The sequence below is a fragment of the Rattus norvegicus genome, chromosome 15 (genome assembly GCF_021556685.1).
Source record: "Rattus norvegicus strain SHRSP/BbbUtx chromosome 15, alternate assembly SHRSP_T2T, whole genome shotgun sequence".
NCBI lineage: Eukaryota > Metazoa > Chordata > Mammalia > Rodentia > Muridae > Rattus > Rattus norvegicus.
Window position 1 is genome coordinate 28,295,888 of NC_141548.1, and position 12,814 is coordinate 28,308,701.

At 46.6% G+C, this 12,814-nt stretch overlaps 1 protein-coding gene across 1 annotated transcript; it reads right to left on the bottom strand.

The window, feature by feature from the left end:
- Positions 1 to 7,803: 7,803 nt before the first annotated feature.
- Rnase1l1 (ribonuclease, RNase A family, 1-like 1) lies at positions 7,804 to 9,363 on the bottom strand. The gene is made up of 2 exons (NM_001013232.2): positions 9,294 to 9,363; positions 7,804 to 8,536 (listed from the first exon to the last, which is right to left on the bottom strand). The coding sequence occupies exon 2, from the start codon at positions 8,510 to 8,512 to the stop codon at positions 8,060 to 8,062; it is 453 nt and encodes a 150-aa protein (NP_001013250.2). The 5' UTR covers positions 8,513 to 8,536; positions 9,294 to 9,363; the 3' UTR covers positions 7,804 to 8,059.
- Between the last annotated feature and the right edge of the window lie 3,451 nt (positions 9,364 to 12,814).

The following is a 12,814-nucleotide window of genomic DNA, read 5'->3' on the forward strand; positions in this document are numbered from 1 at the left end:
GACTGCATATACCCAATGGGTGACTGACGGTAGGCTAACTAGGTTGACATTTCTGGCTGCACGTGATTTTTCCTTTCTGAGTCCTCTGTGGGTCAAATGGAGTTCAAGATCAACAGGTCTGATGGATAAACAAAGAGGGTAATGGCTTTTCCCCTTTAGGATTTTATGTGTGTGTATGTGTGTGGGAGGTGTGGGGAATAAGTACACCACAGCTCACATGTAGAGGTCAGAGGACAACCCTTGGGAGTCAGCTCCACTGAGAGACAGGAATCAGATCATTAGTCAGGCTTGTCTGACAAGTGCTTTCCTGGCTGTGCTATCCTACTGGCCCTTTAAAAGAGATGACTTTATTTTAGTGTGTGTGTGTGTGTGTGTGTGTGTGTCTGTCTGTCTGTCTGTCTGTCTGTCTGTGCAGGTGCTCAGGAAGAGGTCAAAGGTTATCTCTTTGAGTTCCAGGGACTGAACTCAGGCTGTCAGACTTGTTAGGGCAAGCATTTTTATCCACTGAGCCATCTCACTGGCCCAGATAATGACTCTGGCCGACCTGAGATAATAGTTAACCAGAACACAGTTCTGTCCACAGCTGGACAGAAACTGCTTGACACTGCCTGCCCCATCCCCTGTATATTCTTAGTGCTTTTGCTGGCTCCTTGGAAATGGTTACAGATGCCGGGTTCCTTGCCTTACCAGCACACTTGCACTGGTTAAAGATCTAATTTTCATTCCACTGTTACCTTTTCTGTCTGGTTTGGTGTTTCAGTGGCCAGACCACAAAAGTAAAGCCTTGAGCCTAGTTTGATAATACCCGTTCCTTCCCACTTTGAACATTTAATAGATTACTCCAAAGACACTGGCTGCTAAAAGAAGTGTACTACATGTGAGAGACTAAGCTGATATTTGAATAATAACGAATAGGAAATGAGACTTGATCTGAAGTCCCCTTACCTGACTTAAGCGAAGGATCCCACACAGTAGAGCCATGAAGTAAGTCCTCCAAGACAATTATGTAAGCAAACAAGCTATACTTGCATCGTGGAATGTCAGTCGGTCCAAGAGAAAATGTTCCTCCCAACGGCACACCTGTGTAAATACGTTTAGAGTGAGGAAAGAGGATGGGAGGAGAGTTCTCTCCTGGGCACCTTCAGGCATCCATGAGAGTTGGTCACTGCATTTGCCTTTGTTCTGACACTGAGCTCCTGCTTGACATTTCTGGACTGAGAGGACAGTCTTGATGTTCACAGTTCCTGTGATCACACCCGAGTTTATGCTAAAGACATGACTTAGAATAAGACTCTCAGTCTCAAGATAAGCAAGTCACTAAAACCACCAAGTGTTTGGAGAGTTGAAACTCTCCGCCCTTCTTACCAGACTTTAGGAATTAGGGTAGAGCGGCTGGGAACTCAACTCTGTAAACCTCTTAGACAAAAGCATCTGAGAGTATGGAAGAGGGTGCATAAGTGATTGACCCGTCCAGCAGGTCTAGTTATTCAGGGTTCCGAAGAGGTGCCACCTGAGGGTCAAAGAGGGGGGAGAAAAGAAGGGTCAAGGTCTCGTTTATTGAGAGGAATGTACAGCATTTAAAGCTCTGAAGCAGGAATTGAAGCAGGAACTGAAGCTTAGGGTTGGGGAGTACTGAGAAGTGCCCAAGGATATAAGGTGAATCACTAAACTGCAAGATATCCTCCTTAAACGAAGAGGCAACAGTTTTCCGGGGACATATTCTTTGAAAAGGTCGAGCCCTTCTCAGGAATCTGCCCAGGGCAGGGCACTAGCTTTGCTCAGGCTGAAACATCCTGTGATTGTTCCCTGAATCTTCCTGGGAGAGGCTTTTGTCCAACAATCTCATAATCTTACAGCAGCCATCTTAGGGGTGAGCATCTGTGGCCATACAGCCCAGAGTCACGTAGCCACCTTGAGCTATACAGTCACAAAGCGGCCAGGCCCAAATCCTATACGGCTCCCTACAAGTGATGTATCCAAAGAGACTTGGACACTCCACAGAATGGAACAAGCCCTCTCTAGACCTTATCCTATGCAACATCTCTGCCAGTGGAAGTGAAAAAGTTCGCAATACAAAGCGGACTCACAACGTCAAGAACCTACAAGTTGAGTCAAAGGTGCGCATAAGAAGTTTACGTGTGTGTGCCTCCATTGGAAGTCCAGGCAGGCTTTGGTTTTGCACCAGTCTCCCACATAGCTACACCATGCATTTCTGGGGTATCCTCAGATCTTGCTTGCCATCTTGTAACAGGTCTACCTCCATAACTTAACAGTATTCCAGATAAGCCAGGACCATCATGTGGCAATGGCTGTTTCCAGCAATCAACTCATGCTAGCTTTTCCCATGTGGTCCTGAGGGTAATGAGCTTTCGTTTTATCTTTTTAAGACAGGGTCTCACTGTATATCCCTGAGTGCCCTGTAACTGACTACATAAGACCAGGCTGCCCTAGAACTCAAAAAGATCCACCTGCCACTGTCTCCCAAGTACCTGGATGAAAGGTATGCACCACCACACCAGGCTATGAGCTTTTCTGAAGTTCTTCACCCATATTTATTTTGTTTAAAAATGTCTGTTTTCCCTAACTTCCTCCACAGTGATTGTCTTAGTGCTCTCTAGAGGATCAGAACCACTAGGTTACATTCCTAAGGGTAGCCACTAATGATGTGCACTGCACAGCAACCTCAGCTGCTTGACAGAGCTTTAGCATCTTCACATTGCAGATCACAATTCTCCAGTATCTTTGACTTTCATCTTTGATGGTTTTCTATGTGTTGTGGGAGTTTCCGAATGCCTTTGTGGGGAGGGGATTCCATATGAGCTTTGTAGAGGATGTAAATGTATACAGAGGTGGTATCTAAAGAAATAGAGAAGCTAAAGACTTATGGTTCCAGAAACTCATAGGCACTTACACCTGGTCCCGAGGATGAAAACACATAATCTGGACAAACGGAGACCCCAGACTCATATCTGAGGCCTTGGTAGTTGAGGGCAGGAGTTCAGTTAATAAGTATAGAGCAGGGCCCTCAGTTGACTCCCTAGGTGACTTCCAGGATGAATGACAAGGTCTGGTATGCCCCAGCAGAAGCAGGTTCTATTAAGAAGGTAGACTGGCTTGAGCCCCTTTGTCCTATACAGGAGCATACATTGAAGGAAGTAGAATGATACAGCCTAAGGGAAGAAGAGTAAGATAGCAGGCCACTCTCCTCTGGGGAGTAGATGAGGAGAACAGGCCCATATTGTAAGACTAAGGCACGTTAGAGCACAATCAGGAAACAGGTCAATGCTTGCCATGCTACCTGGTGTGAACACTGCCTCATGCCCCGAGAAGAATGAAAATTGTTCTTATGGGTTGGTTTCTCAGGGATCAATGTCTGGTACCTCCTGACCTCAAAGGCTGAGAATGTGCAGGGGGGAGGTATAAAGGGGCACCAGATGGGGATGCTGAACTTTAAAGAGCAATAGGGACTTAGGTGCTTGTTGAACTTACTGCTTTGCTTTAAAGAAAAAAAATGCTATAATAAAGTTGATGACCACTTTCATTCTGAATGTTAAAGAGTAGGGTTAAAATGGGCTAAAAACAATTTATGAAAAAATCATATATTTCTTGGAATTATTAAGTCAGCTTTCAACATTACCTGTGATTGAGCTACGACACAAACATAGAGTCTTGTAGGCTTAAATTTGTAATAAAGGATCTTAAACCCTTCAACCTTCCTTCTAGCCCACCACCCACCACAGGTCATGGAAAAGAAAGGTTGATAGGAAATGGGGGTGGTGTGGACCTGTTCAGAAATAGTTCTTTGGAGCTCTCTAGTATTCATTGTCAGCAGTCCAGTCCTCTAGTAAAATACCAACGTGAAACAGAGGCTGCAGTCCAGCCCACTCTATGAGCACCACTCACGACTCAGCAGCAGTAGTTCAATCCAGAAGAAACCTCGAGGCTCCACCAATCAGCCCAAGTCTATGAAAGTGGAAAGATAGCAGGAGAAGCTGTTTGGTGAGTTAGTCTCTACGAAGTCATGACAAGTGAAGGTCAGCAAGAATATGTAAGATGAACCAATACAAGAGCTCCCTGCCACTGTCTGTGGGGTCCTATTTATATTCTTTCTAAACGTTACCTGTCCTCTCATGTGTGTGCTTCAGCAGAACATTCTCTCACCTGTGTCTGCTTCACCAAAGCATCCTTTCATTTGTCTACCCCAGCATAACATCATGTGACATAACTGAGTTCCAAAGAAACCAGAAATTCCCACTTCAGAGTATAAACGCGTAGCTTTTTTTCCAATAAATGCAGAAACTCTTCTTATTTACCCTCAGATGGTATCAGTCTTCTTCCCTTCCCAATTCGACACTTTGGGACCCACTGGGGCTGGACTTTGGTACACCAAGTTCTATTTCCTTATTTGGTCACTTCTTCCTCCTAAGGGTGGCTACCACGGTCCAGCTATCAAAGTATTGAAGTCCAACAATGAAAAATCCCTTCTGGTTCACCTAATTAACATGCCCAATTAAAGTTAAACCCCTCACCCTAACACAGGGTCTCACCATTTACCTTTACAAACTGCCATTTTCCCATTTGTCGTCTCTGTCTCCTCTTCTCCGGATGCAGCAGTCCCTTGTCCCTCTGAGGAAAATAGAAGTCACCTCCTCTACCTTCCCCTTTTCTCTACTCTCCTTTGTTCCCTTACACTTCTTCCTCTTCTATTTACCCATCTGAAGTTGGGAAGTGAAGGGATAGTTATGGTCTCTTGAGCTACCTTTCTGGGGTAAAGAAGGTTAGCAACACAGTGTGAAACCTCTGGGAAGATCACAGGAGAAGTGGGAATCTCTGATTTCTGTGGAGATTCAGCTGTGTCCTGTGATGTTTTTCTGGAAACTGTCTTCTTATCAGAGAATGCTTTCCTGAGGGAGACAAGTGGAGGACGTTTTGCTGAAAACAGACACGTGGTGTTCTTCTGGAAGCTGCCTGGAGAAAGGGCATGTGATGTCTTGCTGGGGTGGACACTTGAGAGGACATGTGATGTTTAGAAAGGGTATAAGTATAACTGAACTGACAGTGGCATTGGCTCGCCCTGCCACTCTTTGCTGGTCTTCCAGAAGCTTCTTGCCACTTCCACAGACTCAGGCCAATTGGCAGAGCCTCAAGGCTTCTTCTGGATCAAACTGCTGTTGCTGTTCTGTAAATGGTGTTTACCAGTGGATCCAGCCACTGCTGCTAATTCATGAGAACCCCATGTCTTAGTGACAGTTTTATTTCTGTGACAGACACCATGACCAATGTAAGTCTTATAAAGGACAACATTTAGTTGGGCCTGGCTTACAGGTTCAAAGGTTCAGTCCATTATCATCAAGGCAGGAGCATGGCAGCATTGCCGCATCCAGGCAGGCATGGTGCAGGAGGAGCTGAGTTCTACATCTTCACCCAAAGGAAGCCAGGAGCAGACTGAGCATCCTCAGGCAGCTAGGAGGAGGGTCTCCAAGCCCACACCAACAGTGACACACTTCCTCCCACAAGGCCACACCTCCTATAGTGCCACTACCTGGGTCAAGCATATGCAAACCATCACACCCCCCAAAGAACTATTTCTAAACAAGTCCACATCCACCTTTGCCCTGTTAACTTTTCCTTGCCACTACCTCTGGTGGGTGATGGGCTAGAAGAGAGGGTAAAGCATTTAAGAACCCTTATTAAAGCAGGTTTGAAAAAGATCTGAGACTACACACAGGTTGTCTTTTAGTTCTTCAGAAGTCTTAGAAACAGAAACACCTGCCTGGACATAGTAGAGTGTCACAGGCAGTAGAGGGAAACTGGCACAATTAAACACCCTTTGAGTGAGAAGCCTGAGTCCTGTGTTACAGAAAACATGGGACGGACACTCAGGGTAATGATACCCAGGAAGTCCCTGGAGCCCTGAGCCTCTTTATTGAGTGAGCCCAGTGTCCTAGATGCGTGTCTTTCTCCTGCTTTCTTGGAAGATTTCTACAATCATTCTATTCTTTCTTTAACATAAAAATAAGACTCAGGAAGTCCCTGGAGTTCCCCCACCCCTGACCATGCAGATGAAGCATCTTCCAACAGCTCTGGTTACCTGTACACAGCCACAGAGACCCTGGCCACCGTCTCGGGGGCATAAATCCCCCCTAGCACACTCCTGCCTCCAGCTTATCCTGGTGCTCAGTGGGCTGGCTACCATGAGGGGAGAAACAAACACCTAGAAGCAGCATCATACCTGCTAATCCTTTCCAAGTAGTTCCACCCAAGAGGGACCAAGTATTCAAACATGTGAGTCTAGGGGCCGTGATCATTCAGATTCCTGTACCAATCTATCCCCCATGTGTTAGCTGTGGCACAGATATAGAAAAACAAGTGCAGGAGCTCTAGTTGGTCTAGACCTAGTCAGGGGCCCAGGCCAAATGTTCTAACACTGTAGACTCAGGGCAGGGACAAAAGGAAGGACACTGACTTTTAGTATAAGCCCTTCCCACACTTGCAAGAAGCAGCTAGAAAGTGACTCATGGATGTGATGAACTTTAGAACACAGCCACCATAGTTGTAAAGCCTGTCCCATCCCATCAGAGGAACAAGTTCTCTGTGTTAAGTTATGAAGATAACCATGAGTAGAAACAGCGTGTGGACCTAAAACTGTTCTGAGATATAAAGCCTAACTCTTTATTTCTTATTTCTACTTATGTGTGTGTGCCTGCATGAGTCTATTTGGGCCACATATGTGCATATGCCCTCAGAACCCCTGGAAATGGAGTTACAGGTGATTTCGAGCTGTCATGTGGGTGCTGAGAATCAAGATTGGGGCCCCTAAGGAAGCAGTAAATGCATTTAGCCACTGACCCATCCACTTGGAAGAAGTTCACTCCCACCCCAAATAGCTGGGGCACAGTGGCACACGCCTAAGAGCCCAGTACTTGAGAGATCGGGGAAGGAGAAGCAAGACTTCAAGGCCATCATCAGTCGAGTACTGAGTTTCAGGACACTGTGTGCTACTCAAATTGTTAAAAGAAAACCCAAACAAACCTAAAATGATCGACTAATCTGCGGAGGAACTCTACAGTTTGTCCAGGAGTACTGGTGGCTGGTTCTTACAGAAATATACCTCCACTCCTTACCTTCAATGTAGAACCCAACCATGAATCCTGGATCATCCATGTGCCAGACTGTGCCACCTTCGTGACTCTTTCCCAAAAGCATCATTGAAATTTGATTTCCACTGTGGTTATTAAAACTGAAGACTCACCCCAACCCCACCAGATACACACACACACACACACACATGCACGCGCGCACACACACACACACACACACACACACACGTGCACATTCCTATTTGTTCCATGAGGTCTGAGTCAGGCTAAGGAGGCAGGAGAGTAGGAAGGAGCCCCTGGAAGTCAAGACTGGCTGCTTCCTTTCTCTCACATTGAGAAAGAAAGCTCAAAGAGAAACCCTGATGGAAGATGCTGAAAGGCAGAGGCAAAGGCAGCTTTCTTCTTCCCTCTGACTGGAAAGATTCTCTTCAGTAGATGAGACTGATCTGTATTGGTATGAGGAGCGGGTGGACTTGAGGCCCAGAGCTACTGGGAGCTGGAATGGATGTTAGACTTTATTATAGAGAAGAGTGTATGGGGAGGATGAATGCTCAGTGGAGAGGCAGGAAATTCTAGCTTCAGTGCTGTAGTTAAAGCTGCCAGGAATGGGGAAGACGCAGACCAATGAATGAGGTGACTTGCCTGCTGTCCTTACCCCATCGTGAACCATCTAAAAGGACACCTCTGAGAGGGCAATTTATAATGGACAGAATTTTATTTGGTTCTAAGTCGGGAAAGTCTAAGGGTGAAGGGACATGCTCTGGTGAGAGCCACCTTGCTTCATTTGTCTGTGTCTGGAGAGGGGTCTGGGAACAGGACACGGGACAGGAACGAATGTTTGGTTGGATGGAAGGCCTAACAAGAATTATTTCTCTCAGGGAAAGAATGATCGAGAGGGGAGGCAGGTGTTGCCATGATGGGAGACATGGACATCTCACTGGTTTGGCCTACGTGAAGCCCTACACGGAAGCATCGAAGTGGACTGGGACGAGGGGGTTCCCCTCACAAGCAATGATGATGTGCTTCTGGCTGTTAGTGGTTGTGTAGTCACAATTGGGATACTTGGAGCTGCCCTTCAGGCGGCAGTCAGTGATGTGCAGGGTGGAGCTGCTCTTGTGGCAGTTGTTCCTGCTGGAGGTCTTACAGGTCATTTGTCTCTGGGAGCAGATGGCCTTGACCGTTGCCCAGGATTCATGCAGGAAGGTGTTTACCCGCTTGCATGACCCCTTGGTCATCCCCCGGCGTTTCATCATCTGGTTACAGTAGGTGGGTCTGCTGTTGGGAGGACTATCCGGATCCATGTGCTGCCTCTTAAAATCCTGGACTGAAGGTTTCCTACCCAGGGAAGGCTGGACCCATCCAAGCACCAGGACAAGCAGTGAAAACAGAATGAGGGACTTCTCCAGACCCATGGTGGCTTTGCTGCTCTGAGGAGCCTGACAGGAAAGGAAGAGAAAAAAGGACAAATGCTCAGAAGAGCTGCAACACCAACCTCAGCCTCCCAGCACACTCCCCCCACCTCAGCCTCCCCAGCACACTCCCCCCACCTCAGCCTCCCCAGCACACTCCTCCCTACCTCAGCCTCCCCAGCACACTCCCCCACCTCAGCCTCCCCAGGACCATCTCATTCTTTAGGAGAGCCAGAAGGATTTCCCTCTGCTGAGAGATCTTGCAAATGAGACACTGTTTTACTTCATTACTTACTGAAGAGAAGCCATTCTTTTCTCTAGCTGGTGGGATGTGTCACCTAAACTCTTACCAAAATGCTAAATACTGTTTGTTTGGTTTTTTCATATAAAATATATTTGAAAAATAGAACACATTTATTAATAGTGTTCAAATTCCTTATCATAAGTTCATTTAGCTAAAATGTATTCCTGGGTCATTACTGACTTCCAGGACTGTCATTATCTTAGAACACCTATGAACTTGGTCTACCCGACTCTGGCAGTATACAGGGTTTGGGTTGTATTCTAAAGACACAAACTCCCTTCCCCAGCCTGGGAGCTCTGTCCTCCCCACACCACTAGTTCTTTATACCTGACTGTATGTACCTTGCCTCCACCTCTGCCTCCAGCTGTTTGCCTGGGCCAGCTTCTCTGGAGTTGGTGTCAGTCAAGAGTGACTGGCCTCCACTCTCTCAGTTCTAACTCTCAAGCAGAAATAGATAGAGGCCACCTCTAGGCCACTTACCTAAACGTTTAGTTTGAATTCCAGAGCAAATTGGAAGCCAACTTCTTCAGTCCCAGTCATCGTGTTGAGGAATTTAAAAGGCTTAAAAGGGGTTGGCTTCCAGAAAAATGGGCGGAGTAAATCTGGGTCAATCTTATCTGATTGGTCAAAACAAGGCCATTGTAAACTTGGAAGGGAAATCCCCCTCTCCTTTGTTTCCTTCTTCTTCCTCCTCTATCTCCTGTATTTGTCCCCTATCCCTTCTGTCTGTCCCTCTGAGGCAAATAAATCTTCCTTGTGCTGAGAACTTAGTCTGAGAACTCAATCTTGGAGATCCTGAGCCAATACTTTTCCTCTCATACATTATGATTCATAAGAACAGCAAAATTACAGATATGAAGTATCAACAAAAATAAGTTTATGGTTGGGGTCACCACAACATGAGGAGCTATCTTAAAGGGTCACAGCATTGGGAAGATTGAGGTGAGAACTACCACTTTACAAGATCACCAAGTATACTTCCCCACAGTGCCATCTCTCTAGTCCCCTGCCTTGTACTTCTTACACTTTTTGCCTACTGTTTGCCAAATAACCCGGGGACACACTTGTGAGGACTAGATGAGCCCCTGAGTGGATGTGTTTTGTTGACACGAGTACAACCAGGTCAAGGAACCTAATGCCTCAGACTCAGGGAGTGACAATGCCTTCCCTGGACTAGGCTCAGAGCAATGGAAGGGGCTTTTCCTGGCCCGAGCTCGGATGTTGAAAGTGTGTGCAGAAAGTACCAACCCACAGCTGCTTCCTGGGTGACTGCAGCCTGAGACCATTCCCCTTCGGAGAGCCTCTTCCAAGATTAGCTAGCCCACATCCTTCGTCCTTCTCCTTCTTTCTCTGTATAATGTGATGAGTTTCCAGCGGCTGCCAACGGGTCTCCATCAGAGCACAGGGCCCATCTAACCCCGGCTTTCCTGTGCGCATGTCTGTCATTTCTACTTCTCAGCTGCCCCATTCACGTCAATCCCAGAGCTAAGCGGGTCAATGGAGGATGACAGGAGACAGGTAGGATATTCGATATTCTCCATTATTAGAGCAGATTTATTTATTCTTCATGCTATAGAACGAAGCGTCGCACAAACCACCTAAGCGGTGCAGACAAACGCCTGCTAGCTTTCTGTTCTCAGCCTTTCAATCTAGACGTTATCCAGCCTTCAGGAGGAATAGGAGACTCCGTAGTGGGTGTGAACTTCCCTCCGGTGTACAAAAAGACATGACGATGAATCTGAGACACAAGGCCTATCACTTAGACAAGGACAAGACGAGACTTTGGAGTGGGGTTTTTCCGGTTTCCTATAAAATACACTTATGAGAGAGACAGATCTCCCTCTGAATTCCCAGACAGCCAGCTCTCTGAACGCAGCCGAGTTTAAAGATTCAGAGGCTCGCGTTTATTCTGACAGGCATCGTGAGCCAAAGGCTGATTTCAGTAACACTGGCCTAGTCAGTGCATTGGGATGACAGCCAGTGTTCAGAGAGCAGGAAAAGAGTTGACTTTAATAATGAACTCCATCCTCTCAAACCCAATAGTTTCCAGTTCTATGCTCTATTGTTCACAGTTATTCAAGTCCCGTCCCCCCCCCCCCCCCCCCCCCCCCCCCCCGGTCAAATTCGGGATTAGGTCAAATAGGCAAAATCCACCTGGTCGAGAGAGACAAGGACCTGACTGAGTGAGGAGCAACACTTCGGAGAATGTGTTTACCAGTGGTGAAAGGAATAAGTTTAGTCAAACTAAATGGAATTACATGTCAAGGCCTCAAGCAAAAAGGAGTCTAGGAAGGCCATAAAGAAGTGTCCATGCGTACCTGCCTGGGTGGTCTGTCTGTTCTGTTTTCTCTCTGTAACAAACTCCTCTCAGCTTTCTCCTAGCTGAACACTTCTCACAAGGCAGAGGGGGCTGCCTGGGATCCGATGTCTCCACCAGGGAGCAAACACCCACTTCTGTGTCAAGCTCCTGGGACTCGTGAGAAGGTCACCAGGAGTTGCCGGTCAAAAACACTTGCAGGCTTACAGTGACAGAACTCTTCATCTCTAGCCGCACTTCCTTGTTACTATTTGAAACAGTTGTGAAATTTTAGCTGTGGTTTGGTGAAATTTAAAAATTGTTTTTTCTAACCTAGCAGTTCACAGACCCAAGGACTGTTTGCTTTCTACGAAGTCCTTGCAAACCCTGAGAACACGGGTTAGGATCTGAGGCAGAGGCTTCTGGGGATCCCTTCAGCAGCTGTGTCGGGAAGTCTAGATCACTATCTGACTAATAGTAGAATAAAAATGAATAAATAAATAAAAACGGAACAGCAGAAGGAATATCAAGGACTTCGTAGATGGAGTTAATATCTTGACAGAATGTGATTAGGAAGTAGCTCAAACTTTACATCCAAAGGGAAACACCAGTCCCTCAACTCAGGAGCCATGGACTAAGAAGCTTTTGGAAGAGAAAGGTGGGGGGCAGGGGGTAGCTATAAGAAGTTTCCAGAAGTAATGGCCATCTCCACTTCCTGAACTATCTCAGTAGTTCCACATTTCTCCAGCTGTACAAGGGCATTGCTCCCCCATCCAGTTTAGTTTGCATCCTAATACGGCTGTATATGCAAGAGGCCTTTGGAACTGTTGCGTTAGATTATAGTAGAGTTTGTAGATGTATTTGTAGAGAGTATGCTTCCACATTTAAAGTGGATTATCCCTTATTTGATGAACACTCGACTGGCTAGAAATGCCTGTGGTAGGAGAACTCTGCACAAGATCCTGACAGAGCGGCAGATTCCTTTCACACACGTTCTAGGACCTGCTGACTGATGCTCTCATATACTGCAGGGTAGACTCTTTGAAAGCCTATGGCTTGGGGTGGGGAAGTGGGTCTGTAGCAGATATTCTCCCAGTGTGGGCAAGGCCCTGGGGTGCAATTCCCAGCACCACAAAAAAAGAAAAATCATCCTTCCCTTTCTTTTAAATTGGGAGAAGGTTTGTTGCAGGTATGAAACAGAATAGCCAGAGGCATCTAGAAGAGCCTAAAACAGACAGGAGGGGGGAGATGGGGCGGGAGGAGGAGGAGGAGGAGGAGGAAGAGGAGGAAGAAGAGGAAGAACAGGACGAGGAAGAGGAAGAAAAGGAAGAGGAAGAGGAAGAACAGGAGGAGGAAGAGGAAGAAAAGGAAGAGGAAGAGGAAGAACAGGAGGAGGAGGAAGAAAAGGAAGAGGAAGAGGAAGAACAGGAGGAGGAGGAGGAAAGGAGGAACAGGAGGAGGAAGAGGAAGAGCAGGAAGAACAGGAGGAGGAGAAGGAAGAGGAAGAAGAAGAAGAGGAGGAGGAGGAGGAAGAGTCATAGTGAGAGCTAGAGAAACAGGATATGGAAAAAATCATGCAGGCTATAAATTGCTCCCTGTCCTAATTTGTTTCACCTCTCAGTATGCCCTTTACTCTTTTCTATATCTGTTCAGTTACTACTTATATTTAAGTCTTCAGTAGCATGTGCAAACTTGTTAGACAGGG

What these genes read in the sequence shown, in the direction of transcription:
- Rnase1l1 (NM_001013232.2), bottom strand. Translation starts at nt 8,512, where the DNA reads ATGGGTCTGGAGAAGTCCCTCATTCTGTTTTCACTGCTTGTCCTGGTG.